The sequence below is a fragment of the Xyrauchen texanus genome, chromosome 17 (assembly GCF_025860055.1).
Source record: "Xyrauchen texanus isolate HMW12.3.18 chromosome 17, RBS_HiC_50CHRs, whole genome shotgun sequence".
NCBI lineage: Eukaryota > Metazoa > Chordata > Actinopteri > Cypriniformes > Catostomidae > Xyrauchen > Xyrauchen texanus.
The window spans coordinates 17997803-18016139 of record NC_068292.1 but is presented as its reverse complement, the minus strand read 5'-3'; the positions used below and the strand labels follow the sequence as shown (position 1 = coordinate 18016139).

General features: G+C 37.2%; 1 protein-coding gene across 1 annotated transcript in view; it reads left to right on the top strand.

Moving 5' to 3' along the window:
- Positions 1-3033: 3033 nt before the first annotated feature.
- Positions 3034-18337, top strand: part of ankrd28b (ankyrin repeat domain 28b) — a 39276-nt gene continuing 23972 nt past the window's right edge. Inside the window, exons 1-7 of the mRNA XM_052146590.1 lie at positions 3034-3233; positions 13699-13782; positions 13904-13982; positions 14116-14186; positions 14410-14610; positions 14758-14845; positions 14930-15072. Of these exons, the coding sequence (XP_052002550.1) occupies positions 3207-3233; positions 13699-13782; positions 13904-13982; positions 14116-14186; positions 14410-14610; positions 14758-14845; positions 14930-15072 (693 nt within the window). The 5' untranslated portion in view covers positions 3034-3206. The remainder of the gene's footprint in view (positions 3234-13698; positions 13783-13903; positions 13983-14115; positions 14187-14409; positions 14611-14757; positions 14846-14929; positions 15073-18337) is intronic.

Sequence of the window (18337 nt, the reverse complement as noted above, 5' to 3'; positions counted from 1 at the left end):
CATGTTAGATGAAATCATATCAGTAACCTCATAAAAGCTATTTTATTATATATGGGGCGGGGGCGCCCTCATGAGGGCAGCCATGGTAGGATCATGACCAGTTGAATACTACTTGCTTAAAGGTGCACTCAGTAACTTTTTGCTCTTGACATCTTGGACCTACAGTGACACCTTGTTGTGTGGATGCAGCATCATTTAAAAGCCATAGTTTTCAGTAACATATGCCATTGTAGATATTCACTATTCACAATCAGCATGATTAATTTAATCCAAGAGTGAAAGAGCATAATAATAAATCGGCTGGTCATGTGATTCTAAAATGGCAGCACACATGAGGGCGCCCCTGACCCATGTAGAATAAAACTGCTTTGAAAAGGTTACTGATATGGCTAAAGTTCTCATCTCATGTGAGTGGTCATGATTTTATACATATGCTTCAAAATTACAATTCATAATTAGGAGTAAAAAATGTTAATGTGGGAAAAACTACTGAGTACACATTTAAAATCAGTTACTGCCCTGTTATAGGACACTTTCATTCATGGCAGCTTCCAGGCCACTAGGTGTCACTGTAAGCTAATGTAAGTCACTTCGACACACTTCAAAAATGTACTGAGTGCACCTTTAAATTGATATTTAAGAAAAAATAAGTTCAAGGAACTATCAGTTATTTAAGTTACGATCCCAAAACATGACATCTCATGTCATTCATTACGTTCACTTGACTTTTCTAATAATTACAACATTACAGTGTTGAATAGTGTGGATTCACTGATCTATATATATCACATAGATCAGTGTGTGGATTACTATTTTAAAGAAAGAAAGCAGCCAGAATGAAATTGTTCTGTTTCTTTGAGCTTTGTTATATTTGGATGATTTCCATCTTCTTTAAACTGATACATGTTCTGTTGTTAAGATGCATATGTTGTGTAATTACTGCATGTCCATCCAATAGTAAATCAAGATTATTGCTCTGAAAGTAGTGCATTAGAAACAGGAGAACAGCCACTGCGTTATATTTGTAAAGTCATAAATACAGCTTTAGCGTCATCTGGTGCACAACATTAAAATAGACAGTGCTGTGTTTGTTAAAGCTCTTACTATAGTGACCCACACCACACCCATCTTGTATGCATGCGTGCGTGCGTGCGTGCGTGCGTGTGTGTGTGTGTATTTATCACTTTGTGAGGACCAAATGTCCCCATAAGGATAGTAAAACCCGAAATTTTTGACTTTGTGGGGACAATTTGTCGGTCCCCATGAGGAAAACAGCTTATAAATCATATTAAATTATGTTTTTTGAAAAAGTTAAAAATGCAGAATGTTTCCTGTGAGGGTTAAGTTTAGGGTTAGGCTGGGGATAGAATATAACGTTTGTACAATATAAAAACCATTATGTCTCTGGAAAGTCCCCATAAAACATGGAAACACAATGTGTGTGTGTGTGTGTGTGTGTGTGTGTGTGTGTGTGTGTGTGTGTGTGTGTGTGTGTGTGTGTGTGTGTGTGTGAGCGTGTATTTATCACTTTGTGGGGACCAAATGTCCCCATAAGGATAGTAAAACCCGAAATTTTTGACCTTGTGGGGACATTTTTGTCGGTCCCCATGAGGAAAACAGCTTATAAATCATACTAAATTATGTTTATTGAAAATGTAAAAATGCAGAAAGTTTTCTGTGAGGGTTAGGTTTAGGGGTAGGGTTAGGTTTAGGGGATAGAATATAAAGTTTGTACTGTATAAAAACCATTATGTCTATGGAAAGTCCCCATAAAACATGGAAACACAACATGTGTGTGTGTGTGTGTGTGTGTGTGTGTGTGTGTGTGTGTGTGTGTGTGTGTGTGTGTGTGTGTGTGTGTGTGTGTGTGTGTGTGTATTAAATTGAATTAGTTATTTTGCCTGTGGCAACCATACTCCTTAAACATTATAATTTGTGAAAGAAATAAAGGGTTTGTAAAGAGCACTCACAATCACCACTGGAAGTCTAATGAGTCAGACAGCTTTCTTTTACTTTAGTCCTTAAATGAGCTGTTCCCTTGAAGAGCACAATGCTAGGAACCGGTTTCATTGTTTTCTGCACACTGCCTGAACTTGGCAACATTTCAGTGCATTTCCTGTTATACAAAGAGAAGATCCAACAATGCAAAACAATAAAAAGGATATCCACTTTTGCTCCGAATTTACTTTATGTGTAAAATATTTTTCAACTCTAAACCTTTAGTGTTTACATATAGCCTATTATAGAATTTCTATTCTTACCACAATAACACTTTTAGTGAACACATTAGGTTTACTGTAGGCTACTCTACTTTTAAATCTGTCTAGTAACAATGACATTTCGTTGGCCAATGATGAAATTATTAATGATACTGATTATATTATATATTATAGCACAATATTGCATAAAACCTTTTTTTTTTTTTTTTTACAGAAACAGACTAGGAAAAATCATTTCAAGATGTGTTATTTAAATTTAAAAGATAGCCTACATATTGATTTGACCTCACTGTGCTATGTGAAAGATTCCACAAATGTAGCTAGCTTGCAGACTGTTACAATAATGCACTTTTATCTAAAACAAGTTTTATAAAAATTTTGTAACTCATTTTTAATCTTGAGGTGCCAATATGATAAATCCCCTTACAAATGTGGACATTGTTCACAAACGTAATTGTTATCCAATAGAAGCTTAAGTATTTGCCTCAAGGACGTTACAAATAGAAAGAAGAACAGTTGGAAGCACCTGTGAAACATTTACACATCTGCTTTTGTTCTGCCGATCATCATTGTTAAATTGTATTAATGGCAATGGATATTGTATCCAACAGTCCATCTGCAATGGAGAAACCCACTTCTGTCTTAACTTCTCTGAAATAGAAAGACTATCAACTGTCTGGCTTGTTCCAACTTCTATCCACATATATTGCCCATGCTGCCCCTCCCTCACGCTTGTATAACCATTCATCGTTCTTGTTATTGTCACTCACAAACCACAGTCTAGCCAATCGTCGTCTCCGTTCTTTGTGGGGTGGCAGTGGCGGTAATGTTATGGAGTTTTCTCTCCTGCTCATCAGTGGCAAATAGGAAACGCCAGGCCTGTAGAAAACGGTGGATTTACCGACAACAGAACATCAGCATTCAAGTGGTGGTGGCGAAAAAAAACAAATTTTAGTCCTGCATGAGAGCTAAAGAGATCATCAAAACATGGTGGTTCTCAAAATTAGAGACCAGGTGAGTGACGTCTGACACAGCTAGCTGAGCTAGGCTATGCTAATGGATGCTAACAAGCTACTGAACAAACCATCAACATCAAAGATGATTAGACTGTCCAAATAATTTAACTTAAGCATTGGGAAGTTATTATCTTATATAACATTGCATTACAAGCAAATAAACTGTCGAAACGTTGCTTTTTGTTATTTGTTACCACATGCAGCAGGTAGATGGCATGTAGCCTCTGAGCTAGATGTGCGCAAGCCACGATATCAGTATATAACTAATCATGGGCGATGAAGTGGTAAATACACATTTTCTTCAATAATGTTTTGCAGCATGTAACTAAGAAATCGCATTAAGTCTGCGTAATGTGTTATTTTAAGATTCAGGCAACAGTTGGTCTCTTGAGGTTGGATGGTTAACGCTTTGCTTTTGTTGGGTATGATTATGCAAATATATCAAATATATAGTTTTATTGACGGGTGTGGTACTTAGTATGCTGTTCATCTGAAACGATACATTTAATGTCAGTTTGTGTTACCTAAAACAACTTTGCTGAGTGCACGTCAGGTCAGGTGTATGGTAACCTATCAGTGCTGTACGAATCCACAGTCATGCATTGCAGTTGGAAAATTAACAATATAACAACTTATTTTGGTTTTAATTTGGGCTTAGAAGTTGATTTTACACACTATGTTATATACAATTGTATGAGAGGTATCAAAAGGCATTGAGTAGGTTTTTTTTATACAGAGTGAATTTAGAAGTGGAAGAGAGTTGTCGGATATTTGGGACATTTGATCTTTGTAATAACCAAAACTTTAGAGGCTTTTTAGTTCATTTCTGATGTCAAAGATTACAAATGCCACACTATGAATATGATGTGGTGGGTCATAATCCCTTGATGAGGTGAAAGGTGCAGTGACGTTTCCATCTCCTTGATAATTTATTATAAATTCAGCTTTTATTACAATACAATTGTAATGATATGAGTTTGCAGTGCATGGCTTAGGCCTTGGACCATTTAGTGGTTTTTATGAATGTATATCTTTTATAAGTCCACCGTTTACATTGGATACAAGTCTTCCAAATTAATACATGCAATGTAAATATAACTATGTATCTGTGTTCTTTGGATAGCAAACCCATGACCTTGGTGTCGCTAAGACCATGCTCTGTAAGTTGAGCTACAGGAACAGAACATTAATTCAGTATTGTTTGTGCGTGGGCATACATGTGTTTACATCACTCAGTAAATGTGTGTCTCTGGTGAGGGAGGATGAGGAGAATATACAGAGTTGCCTTCTCCATGGTGATGGCATTATATAGAGGGGTTTGTCAAAGGAGACAGGACACAATAACAGCACATGAATGCACATTAAAAGTCTCATCTGCATCTCCTACAGAGTCCCAGGCCACATGTGACAAACAGAGCCTTGTCTCGTCTTAGAACCATAACCAAGCTTTTTTCAAGTGCAAATGCTTGTTTGTTATGTTCTCTTGTCTCAGTGTGAGCTTGTCTTTAGGTCTTTGCTGAGTCTGACAAAATTAACTGAGATGAACTGGATTTAAACGAGACAATGAAGATGCCATTTGGGTAGATGTGTTCTACATATTGTGTTGATATTTTGTAGTAGTGAATACTAGACTGAATGTGAATGCAACAGACCATAGCATCCATACAATTTTCTTTACCTCTGATTTACTAAACATTGAGGTTTAAAACCTGTACATTGCTCATTTACAAGGTAATGTTAGGCAGTTTTGAATGCCTTGTCAAAGCTGTTGTTCTCAAGGGGCAGTGTACTGTATAAACCCTTTGTATAATCAAATTAGCACAAAGCTGTTATCAGAATGTTCTGTGGCCCATTGAAAAGCTAGAAACCATTTCACAACGCTGTGTGAAAAATGTATGACTGAACACTTCCTGCTACTTAGTCATAGTGACAAAACTATCATAAACATACTTCCCATGAGTCATAAAATGCCTGTATTGAAGTGGTTGTTGAATTTTTACACATTGTTTGTGATGTCTGTTTTTGTGGGCGATGATAAAGACAGTCCAGAGGTCTTAATTTGGCCTTACTGGAGTGGATAAATAATGCATAAATATTTTGAAGAAACAAGTCTCAATTTCTCTGCTCACTTGGCTCATTCATCAGCTGTTGTCACATTTTGCAAGTTGGCTATATATCAATTGACGATAAATAAAATTATCCTTCTGTGTCCTTCAACAGTCAAACCGGTTTGGAGCAGATCACTTTGCTCCATCTGCCTTCTCCACATTGGTGGAGACCATCATTTTGGGCCCATATCTCTTATAATGAGCATTTTTTTAAGCCGTCATTTCTAGGGTTGTGAACAGAGAACCGGTTCTTATTCACAACTGGATTTTTTTTGTTGTTGTTGCTGTACTAAAATACTTGAATACAAATATTAAGTGTTCCTGGTGTGCAATGTTTTTAGTTATTGCATCAGCTGATAAAGTGTGGACACCAGGAATCGTCTGTTTAAAGGAGCCATGAGACATGGACCGACATGTCTCAGACAGCAACAGAGCGACAGACACGTTTTGGCCCATAATGTTTAAAGTTCTTGCACGTTTCATTCTGTCTCTCCCTTCAACACTTCCCTATAACTTTTAACTGTCTTGTCTATTGATAAAAAGGCAAATATCAATCAAACTTATTGGGATGCTCCAGTCACGATTTTTACAGTCGATACGATCACCGATCTTGTCACCTGATCGACAGATCCCGATATCAGTCGATCCTTTTATCAGGATCTCTGTCATAACTGGGTATATGTAGCTTTCTGCACACTGTCACTATTGATTTAATTTTATTCGTATTTCACGTTGCCTAGTTTTTGCTGACAAAAAAGTTTAAAAGGCTAAATAAAAAAGCTTTTTTATGTAAGACTTTAAAACAAGTATTGGCTAACTCAATATTATCTATATTAAGATAGATAGCCCTATATAAAAATGTATCTTGTCAAATTGAAGACATACTGATAACCTGTAGGTGGAATTAAATTTAATGTGACATTTTTGGTAATTGATTCATTGTCATTACCTATTTCATATAATAATAATTATTCCTTATTTTATTTTTGCATTATATTTAATACAATATATTATGGTATATTAATATTGTATAAAAAATTATATTTATAATTTCTTTCCCTGCCTTTTCATTTAGTTGAATGATTGTATTAAGATTTTGTTTTTTACTTGTTGCTGCTAGAACTTTAATGAGGGCAAAAGATAAAAGGAAAGCGGAGAAAGAGTGCATGTTTCTGGACTCTACAGGTGCTACTAGTGTTAATGATGTTTAATCAGGAGATATTTAATGAAGATGTTTGAATTACACCACATCTTGTTTCTCGCATTATTACTGAGATGCCTATGCCTGGAGGACACTGAGAAGATGCCGCCATGAACGATAAGGACTGTTTCACATCTCGCGCTGTTTTCGCTTTGCCTTGTCGCGTGTGAAACACCACATTAACAGTACAGTACACAAACTTTTCATATTCGCCATACCTCTCCCACCGCATCATTTTGAATCAAGCTTGTTGTCTTACAACACTATGCCAGTATTCCCCACACTCCGTGATGCCATGACAGTGCTGCTGAAGTATTAAAGGAGCCTCTCGTCTTTTGCGACATGATCGATCGTTTATCGCTGATCGGAGCATCTCTAAACACAAATATCATTTACTGTCTGCAAATATGCAGACGCCAATTCCAATATCGGAAATCTTTGTATCGGCCGATCCGATACCAGTGTTGTTGTTTTTTTGCATTATCAGTTTAGAATATCTTTACATTATTGTGTGGAACTAATTGGGAGTACTATTTCTAAGGCGCTTAGCTTCTGCGTGCAAACAAAGTATACATTGGGCTTTATGAGCAGGTTCTGATCTGTTGAAATCTGAATTGATTTTACAATTTAGCTGCAGTCTGCTGAGGAAGCCTTATTTTCAAATCTTTATCCTGGAAACTAAGAATTGTTAATGGAACCATTAACGATTCAGAATCATTAAGAGGAATCAGAACCAGAATCGTTAAACTCCTTAAAATTCCCAACCCTAGTAATTTTTTACTTATTCACCGAGCAAGGATGTATACAGTGCATTTATGAAGTATTCAGACCCCTTCATTTATTTCACATTTTGTTATGGTGCAGCCTTAAGCTAAAATGGTTTAAAAAAAAAAATCACATCAACCTACACTCCATACACCATAATGATGAAGCAAAAACCAGATTTCTGATAACTTTGCAAATTTATAAAAAAAAAAAAAAGAAATATCACATTGACATAAGTATTCAGATTCTTAACTTGGCACTTAGTTGACGCACATTTGGCAGCGACTACAGCCTCAAGTCTTTTTGGGTATGATGCAACAAGCTTTGCTCACCTAGATTTGGGGATTTTCTGCCATTCTTCTCTTTAAATCCTCTCAAGCTCTGTCAGGTTAGATGAGGACCGTTGGCTGACAGCCATTTTCAGGTCTCTCCAGAGACGTTCGATTGGGTTCATGACCGGGCTCTGACAGGGCCACTCGAGGACATTCACAGAGTTGTCCCTAAGCCACTCTTGCGTTGTCTTGGCTGTGTGCTTGGGGTCATTGTCCTGTTGTTAGGTGAACCTTTGGCCCAGTCTGAGGGCCTGAGTGCTCTGGACCAGGTTTTGATTAAGGATATCTCTGTATTTGCTGTGTTCAGCTTTCCTTCAACCCTGACCAGTCCCCCAGTCTCAGCCACTGAAAATCACCCCCACAGCATGCTGCTACCACCACCATGCTTCACTGTTCGGATAGTGATCTCTGGAGCTCAACCAGAGTGACCAATGGGGTCCTGGTCACCTCTCTTGCCAAGGCCCTTCTCCCCCGATTGCTCAGTTTGGCTTGTTTTTTTTCTCTGATATGCATTTTCAGCTGTGAGACCTTATATTGACAGGTGAGTGCCTTTCCAAATCATGTCCAATCAATTTAATTTGCCACAGGTAAATTCGTAGAAACATCTCAAAGATGATCCAGAGAAATGTGATGCACCTGAGCTAAATTTCAAGTGTCATAGCAAAGTCTGAATACTTATGTCAGTGTGATTTTTTTTTTATTATTATTATTTTTATTTTTTTAATACATTTGCAAAGTTATCAAACATCTGTTTTTTGCTCTGTCATTATGGGATATGGAGCGTAGATAGATATGGATTTTGTATTTATTTATTTAAAGCATTTTAGAATATGGCTGCAACATAACAAAATGTGAAAAAAATGAAGGGGTCTGAATACTTTATGAATGCACAGTAGAGCTGCACGATTTGGGGAAAATGTCATATTGCTATTATTGAGGTTAATATTGCGATAATAAGATTGTCCAAACAAATAGGGACATTTAAGCAGGATGTAATGTACTTTGTATAAATTCTTTTGAAAAGGAAACTGGATATAAAAGAGTGGTTCACTCAATCAAACCACTAAAACTGTTGTTTTTGTTGTGTGTGTGTGTGTATATATATATATATATATATATATATATTTACACACACACACACATACATTTTATTGTTGTTGGAATTTTTATGTTATTTTTCAAATAAGATTGATCTTATGATGATTTCATCAATGATGCAACACGTTGCAAGCTGCAGACAGCGGGGGTGAGAGACGAGCATCTCCGTGTTAGAGTGCCCATCACCCAGCGGAACTTTAAATATCCCGGTCTCGACTCCCGCTCAGATTGTGTATCTTCCGTGACTGGTTGAAGCAGCTCTGACAGCACAGATAATGACAGTTTTGGAGATTGTACTTATTTACATGTCACACTCCCGTATTATATTAACTTTAATTATTGATGAAATAAAGATATATCGCCAAGCCGTGATCTGTGTTTGTGTTATTTTTTCTGACCACCAGTTCAGTGTCGGTCTGCTCGGCGTCCATCTTCAACTGATTTCCACGTTGCACACCGGAAACTCGCATGACATGACAACACGTGTCACTCCCTAAACTGAGACTGACTGGTCGTCTTTTTATTAGCGGTGTAGAAAATGGGCAAACAGCTCTCAGTGAGAATGGGCTGTCACGTCCACACATGCACTTATTTATTTAATGTAATCGCAGCATTTTGCCATCATATAATCACACCGGCTGACATCGCGATTGCGATATGATTTATCGTGCAGCACTAGTTTACATGTTGGTCAAAAGTCTAGCGAGTAAAAACAAAAATTTACTAGCCAATGACGATTCTTTCTCTAACATGATCATAGAGGGTTGAATTGCGTACCTTAGTTTAACTTGTTTATTTTTAGACCGGTTTCACATATCCTCCGTGAGCGAGACGTGAGCAGCGCGGGAGGTTTGGGCTTTCACATTGGCCGTGTCTCTTCTGCGAGACAGCTGCGGCTTTGAAAATAGTTATCTCTGGGTGCCTACACCAAACATTTTTTTTAATAAGTCCATAATGTCATTTTTTGGTGAGAGGTTGATTGATAAATATAACACATTTGGTCTTCCTGAAATCGTTTGTAAGCCTTGGAGAACAACATTTACACCACAATGATAAATAATTTACATATAGTCCCAGCTTTAACCCACACATTGTTGGTTCCTTAATTGTCTGCATTTAGTCGGTTTTCCTGCATCAATTGTTTGCATCCAGCTCAAATAACTGCATTTTGTTTTTTTTACACCTGACAAAACCGTGTTAGGAAGACTATATTGTATGACATGAAAGCATGAAAGATATTACTGTAAAATAAAACATTATTTTACCATCTACACAAATCTGCTGAAGCTATATTGTATCCCACACCTTTTCCTTTGCTAATAAATCCTTGTATAAGATGTGCTGAGGGTTGTACAGCACTTCTCAACCTCCACAATCAGTTGGGTCTCGTTCAATGTTGTGGCCATATAAATCCGAGAATGTAAATTGTTGCTTCAACAAAAAACGGTGGGCAGTCGTGTGCATTTGTTTGTTTATCAGCGTTTGTAAATTTGTTTTTATTTATGCAGATTGTAGCAGGGCTACAGACTGTGACTAAAATGGTCGCAAATGCGACCAAAAATAAGTGATTGCGACAGTACAACAGTATTGTCTACAGTAGAATACAATACTATATTAGTGATGCGGGACTTGTAATTAGCCAGAATAAGCCCAAAATACAAAGGGGACTCCTATTTTGAAATGTCTGTGCTCATATATATATATATTAGCAATCAGCCACAACATTATGACCACCTACCTAATATTGTGTAGGTCCCCCTCGTGCTGCCAAAACGGCACCAAAACGCATCTCAGTACCACAATTGTAGAGTGGTTATCTGAGTTACCATAGACTTTGTCAGTTCGAACAAGTCTGGTCAATCTCTGTTGACCTCTCATCACAAAGCATTTCTGTCCACCGAACTGCCCCTCACTGGATGTTTTTTGTTTTTGGCACCATTCGGAGTAAATTCTTGAGTGTTACATGTGAAAATCCCAGGAGACCAGCAGTTACAGAAATACTCAAACCAGCCCGTCTTGCACCAACAATCATGCCACGGTCCATATCACTGAGATCAACTTTTTTCCCCCTGACCCGTATTAGCATGATTTGATGCACTGCACTGCTGCCACACAATTGGCTGATTAGATAATCGCATGGATGATTGTTGGTCCAACTGAGGCAGATAACTTGATTGGACTTTTTCACACCTCCGTGTTCCTCGCTTCCTGGGGTGCCCCTCGCAGGGTAAACTTATTTCCGGTCTCAATAATGGCCATTGAAACTTAAGCAAGATCTGCTGAAATCAAAGCCTTCACACAAAATATATAAATGTTTGTACTGTTGTAATGCGTGCAAATGTTTGATTTGACCTTTTGCTTTGTTGTCTACTCTTCAGAGCTCTTAATTAGGAGCTTTATTATGGCAAAAGAACATTTTGACCACTTTGAGGATGGCATAACGCTGCTACTTGCCCTAGACTACACTGGTTATAAATAACTTTTGAATTTGCTGTCATTTCATTCTGTGTCTGTTTGGGTCGGCTCTGCGTTATCACAAGTGAAGTTGCAGCCTGCTCTCCTCCCTGTACAGCTCCAGAATGAGAGACATTGGTGGGTCGGATCGCTCGTACCATAGACACTTTCATAAACAGGGACACTTCTGTCATCTCTCCGATATTTCATCTCGTTCACATACTTCGACATTCGGGATCATTTTCATTAAACTCTATTTTTCACATCAGATATACAGGTACAACTGCCTTTTTAATAGCATATGGCTCAAATGTCAAAATAAGATTTTTTTTTTTGTCATCCGTATAAATAAAAGAATGGAACCATAACTGAAATGTTCAGGAAGAAATATCCATTTCATGACTATTTCTTCGTGAGAATAATATATATTTTTTTTTCTTATTTTTAATATTTTTTGTAAAATGTAACTAATATTCTTACTCTGTTCAACTGTAATAGCCCTTATGGCTGCTCATCATCATATTTAAGTCTGTAAACCTGCGCTGTAATATTCGATGTAGTGCTTACTGCCTACGTTATGTACACTTTGTGGTTGTAATTATTATTAAATGCATTGTTTATTTATTGCACAGTTCTTTACTGTGATGGTGTGGTTAATGTACCTGTATATTGTATATAATTTATTAAAATAGGTAAAAGTATTTTAAACAGGAACTTGGTTTCTTTTACTAAATTTGATTATACTTTTTTCATTTTTTTTTTTTTAAACTGCATTTAATATTTTTGGAGTTTAATTCGAGGTTCAGTTAGACCTATTTAATTTTATTTGTATTTTTGCATCTGTGCTGGGATTTTATATTTTATTTATATATATATATATATATTAGCTTTTATTAAGTAGCATTTCCCATGATCCGGTGATAAGAGAAGGTAAAGAGTTGAATTATTATTCCAGCTTTGTATATTATTTTGTGGCTTGTTGGAGAACTGACTATGCAGAAGAGTAAGAATCATAATTAGAGGCCAATGTTAACTAAAGCAATAGCCGCAAACCGTAGCGGAAGCAGCTTTACCCTGTGTTGACGTAATTTCCGATCCATGTGAAAAAGGCAAATTGGTTACAGCTACAGCCAATCATGTGCTTTGCTACATCAGTGCATGCAGTCAGAAGCAGCACTCATGAAACTTCTCATTCATAAACAAACAATGACCTGGTACATGTACTGAGGGGCATGTTGTTCATTTACATTATTATTGGCATGTGAGTCTACATTGTTCATCAAGGAGAGAAATGGGCAGAAGAGCTATTAATGTGTAAAAGTGACTGATGTTTATACATGTTGAGTGGTTTTCACATGACTCACATCATTGTTGCAGAATACATAAAAGTCTATAAAATGTCAGAGAAAGCACACAGGGATTAATAATCAATCTGGGCCACGGAGAACTGCTTATCTGGAGATGAGAAACTACTGTCAAAAACACAGAAACGCCAAAATAAAAGCTCTATTTAAATGGACACGTGTGTTTTATCTTAAATATTTCACTTGTTGGGTGCATTTATTGTCCTGTAAATTTGTGCTTTGAAAAGAGTGGAAACCCTGATTGATCGGCTTAAATATTTTTCATTTGCTTTCGGTTATTTTCTGTAATCTCTTGATTAGTTTTTATTTTCTACACCCAGAGCTGCTGAATCCAGCGTGAGCTGTGCTGCAAAAATTGGCTCAATGCCTAATCTATCAGCTCACTGCCACATCCGGGACACTTCTGGGACGCGTTACCTCGCAAATCACGCTTGCAATGTGAAGGGTGTAATCTGTTAATACTGTATCGTCGGCTCATGGAGAATATGTGCAACCAGCATTACATGACAATGCTTGCAGTCTGTATATATGATGGATCAGTATGGAAATCCTTAAAATGTAACAAGTTTTAGATATATTCTTAGCTTGTTCTGAGTTTGCGTTTTGGTCGAATAGAAATATAGTCTTTAACTAATGCCGCGATGTATTTAGTCTTCTCACACACCTGCTCTTGCTAACTTAATGTTCAAATGTATTTTTCCAAGTATATTAACTTGAAGAATATTGATGTAGTGTTTCCCCTGCACTTCTAGTAGGTATTTTCTGTAGATTACATTAAAATAATCTATTTGACCCTATCTCTGTTATTGTTTTTTTATTGTCAATTTGCACTGCAGCTGAACAAGATGAGGTGGAAAGGCTGCATGCTGGTTTTATTTAGAATCGCTCTGGCCCTTGAGGATGCACTTACATAAGCGCTACACATGCAGTCTCATAACAACACTCATCTCAAAGGTGTTGTTGCATTGGTTTGCTGGGAGAAGTCTTTTGGGGATGAGATGCAACCATCCTTTCCTTCAGTTATTGCAAAAACAGATTCTGCGTTTTAAGATCACGCCTCAGGACACTGCTAAAATGTCATAGTTCAGACTTTATTATTGTCATTTTTGTAACTTAATGTTTCTCTGTTTATGTTTTTCAGCCTTCCCTGCTAAAAGCTATTTTCAATGTTGATCCAGATGAAGTACGCTCTCTCATTTTCAAGAAAGAGGATGTTAATGTCCAAGTAAGATTTTAACGGAATTACACTTCTTGGAAAGTCTGCCATTGGTAGAGTTTGAATAGAACCACCTGTTAATTGCTGGTCAAACGCTCTTTATTGTATCAAATCTGTTTATTTCTTTCAGGACAATGAGAAAAGGACACCGCTGCATGCAGCTGCCTACCTAGGAGATGCTGAGATTATAGAGCTCTTAATTTTATCAGGTAAGTGCATCTGGATATTCATCACAATCAGTTTACAGTTAATCTACCTTTGATTCCAGATGTCTTCAGATGTTTCTTTGATGTTATACTGTTGTTCATAAGTGAATTTGTTGATGTTTTGCTTGCGCTGTAGGGGCGAGGGTGAATGCCAAAGACAACAAATGGCTGACTCCACTGCACCGAGCAGTGGCTTCCTGCAGTGAGGTACTACACTCACAGAGCCAAATGACAACCTATAGATGCTCTTCTGCACTTACTCTGATATTGTCGATTTAAACTCTGCTTCCTTTTAGAGCATTGGGTCATTTGATATGTTGAAGTAATTGAGTTACCAACCTCACAACCACAAATTTATCTAAGGGATTCAAATGAAATGTAATGCACCAGATTATAAATAAAGTTTTTCATTTGATCCTTTTTCTCTTAGGAGGCGGTGCAGGTTTTGCTAAAGCACTCTGCTGATGTGAACGCTCGAGATAAGAACTGGCAAACCCCTCTCCATGTGGCCGCCGCTAACAAGGCAGTCCGCTGCGCTGAGGCACTGGTGCCACTGCTGAGCAACGTTAATGTATCAGATCGGGCTGGACGCACTGCGCTGCACCATGCTGCCTTCAGTGGCCACCTGGAGGTCAGTAAACACTCATTTGCAAATGTGTGGGTTTTAAACCCTCAGGGTACAATTGAGAGTTGAAGGTTCGATGATCATTATTTGTGGAATTTCTTTTTAACATGATACAATTTTGTTTGATAAATGTTTGTGTATTCCTTTTGTCAGATGGTGCGGTTACTGCTCTCCAGGGGAGCCAATATAAACGCATTTGATAAGAAGGACAGAAGGGCAATTCACTGGGCAGCATACATGGGTGAGACAAAGCAATGTTTGTTTTCAAACCTCTGACACAATCCATTTGTGGAACCCTCACCTCTTCATTTGTTCTGTGTCTTAGGTCATATGGAGGTGGTGAAACTGCTGGTGACTCATGGTGCTGAGGTGACGTGTAAGGACAAGAAAGCTTACACACCCCTCCACGCTGCAGCCTCCAGCGGGATGATAAGTGTAGTCAAGTATCTGCTGGACATGGGAGTGGATGTGAGTGTTAACATTGCACAAAAAGAATATGGTCTTAAAATGGATGTCTACATTAATATTTTGTAAAGATACTTTGGTTAGTTGCCATTTCATACGAATAGGTGTTTTTTTTTTTGTTTTTGTTCATATACAGTACCGATTTTTAGCATGTTGTAAAGTGGTCAATGGAAAGGAGGCGGCGAGAACCAGCTTTTCAATATAAATAATAGTTTAATTATAAACTTAAAACAGTAGACACAAACGCACACGACGGACATATCCGTGAACGATCTCTCTCTCCCGCACGATCCTCTGCAGTCAACCTTTATCCCTCTCTGGAGGCTTGATTAGCCTAAAACGGGACCGGGTGTGTAGGATCACGACCCGGCCCGCCCTCCGCCCTGCCACATTCCTCCCTCGTTCTCTCAGGCTGGGGAGCCCCCAGCATGACGTACACCCCCCCCCCCCTTTCCCTGGGGGAGGGCGTGCCCTAAGCCCCGTCTACCTGGACGAGGTAGGTGACAAGGGGAACACATGTGTTCAATAAATCAATGTACAAACCTGTAAATAGTACAAATTATGCAATAATTTTTAACAAAATATAATATATGCAATATAATGTAATTTATTGATTGAATACATGGATCTGTTCATTTTTTAGAAAGCTCAAATCTGACCAAGATGGTGAAAAACGAATAAAATATAATTAGTCAAATTTATAATTAACCTAGTTAGTAGGTCCCCTGCATAATTACCAGCAATATTTGGGAAAGAATGTCTTTCATATGGAAGCAAAACAGACATTATAAACAGGGTTTAAAATGTAAATGTTTTTTCATTTTGGTTCGTTCTGAGCAAAAACTGTATTTTTTGTTCCGTTAGAACAAAATAATACAACAGTTAATAACATTCTTTTTAAAATTACAGTACTGTGTGCTATGGGGTGGGTAAAATATCAGTTGCCGTGTTGCCAGATCTCGCAAGAGCAATAAGTGACCTGGTCTGGAAAAATTAGCAATATAATTTTTTTACACGTATGGTGGATTTATCAGCATGGAATTCATAACAAGCATACAGTTAATTAACAGTCAAGTATAATTTTAATTACAGATCTACTTTTGAGTCAAATTCTGGCAGCATCAAATCTGTATTAATGCATCATATCTTAACAATAATTCTGTGAAGACTCTGGAAACAACTGAGAAATGTTCCTTGTACCTGGATTAGCTAGCTGTGCATGAACAGTATGAGTAGTAATTATACATAGTTGTTAAAACTGTCTACAGTCACAGAATGCCTAATCCACAACAGGCAGTTAGGCAAAGAAATGTATCAATAGTTTCCTTCAGTATCAAAGGACATGTTTCATTTGTTTGGGCAGCATGAAGTGGTGTAGTTCCAAAAATATACTGTGATAAACAATTTGGCCTTTTGGTTTTATGAAAAAATTAGAGATGCACCGATTGCAATTTTCTTGGCCGTTTCCAATTTTTTGCAAGTGTGACCTGCCGATACAGTTTTTTTTACGATTTTCTTTCTAAGAACTATTATTGACCACATATACAAACAAAATCTACCTTTCTTCAATGCAACATTTTATTTTCATAATAAAATAAATTATTAAACATTACAATTTCCCCCAAACTGCACTTAAGTTACAGGATCTTCTCTCTCTTAAACAACTCTCAAAATAAAGTGCTCTGTGACTAGAAAGAGGTAGAAATAACAATTATCTGCAAATGAGTTGCTTTGTATAACAAATGTCACTTTCCACTAATTTTATAAATTGACCTTTTTCTCTTTATTACTCGTCTAACAAAGCAATTATTTAGGTTTATGACCTCAACCTGGCAACCTACAACCCATTTGCGCTGTTGATATCTGCGCAGGCAGTAGATGCGGGATGTTAAATCAAGCATCACTGGTAGATGGGAGGAGAAGACTCAGCTGGTGCTCCAGTGAAAAAAACAAAATATACATGTACATTTAACAACAGCTGGATGGAAGAATTGAATTTCATATCCCGAAGCCATATCGACAATGCCCACGCCAAATGTTGACAGATAACAGGCTGCGTGTGTGACATGACACGAGATTAAACAACTCGGGCAACGCGACGTCGGAAAATAATTCCGGTCCCTGGCCGGTCGATCGGTGCATCTCTAGAAAAAATTATTGGAACAAAATTAACCATTTGTAACCAGTTACCAGCATTTTTAAAATAATGTTTTCACTACAGAATACGTGAAAATCACTTTGTTCATTTTGTTTTTGGTTTTTTACTTTTTTTTTTAGAACGTAAAAAAAAAAAAAAAAAAAAGTTTGTTCGTTTTTGTTCTTTTTAACTGTTTTTAGTCCATGATTATAACTGAAATATAACAATATGAATCGATATCGAATCAAGAGCTTGTGAATTGGAATTGAATCTGGAAATCTGAATCAATGCCTAGACCTAATAGGAATAAGTGAAATGTGTTTTTCTTTCTTACAGGCTTTTGTGTACTTTTAAAGGTGGTTTGATCCAAGTGTGATTCAGCCGTCATGGTAACCTTTTCATACGGAGGCCCACTTAAAAAACACTAAAAGACAGGACTGCTGCTCATATGAAAGAATGTGTATGGCTAATTAGATTGCATTACATTCCTTACATTTGTGCACACCAGTGTTCAGTCTCAGGCAGTCCTGCATTCTTTTAGGCACAGAATTGTATTTAAACAATACAGAAAAGTCTGTGCAGTGTGCATCCTGAATGGGTCTTTCCTGTATATGCATGTGTTGTATTTCGTGAAAATATATAAAATGTTATACCAAACTTAAAGAAATATGCTCTGGTCTAGCTTGGGCACTTAAACTTATTTAAGAAAAATGTGATAAGATTATTCTCAATGGCAAGAAAATGAACATTATGCCTAATTGGATGGAAATATAGACAAAGTTGGTCATTGCTCAGGGAAGGCTTGGAAATTAACTAACATGTAGGGGTCAACCTAAAGTTGAAACTGTTGAAATTTTGATATCATACCAATTACTCCAATTTTATTTAACAGGATGAAATGTTTGTGAGTGAGACAAACCAACCAGATAAACTAGTAATTTGCCACGTTTTCATATTAGAAGTTAGTGCATGGCATCCGGGTTATGGCAGAAATGACAATGTCCACTCAAGCCAAAGTAGTAAAATTATTTAAAATCATTAAACCCTTTTGAAAAGCCCAGTGTTCACTTAACTGTGATCAAAATAAAAAATATTTTTCTCAAAGTGTTGTGAGTTCAATATTTTACCCCA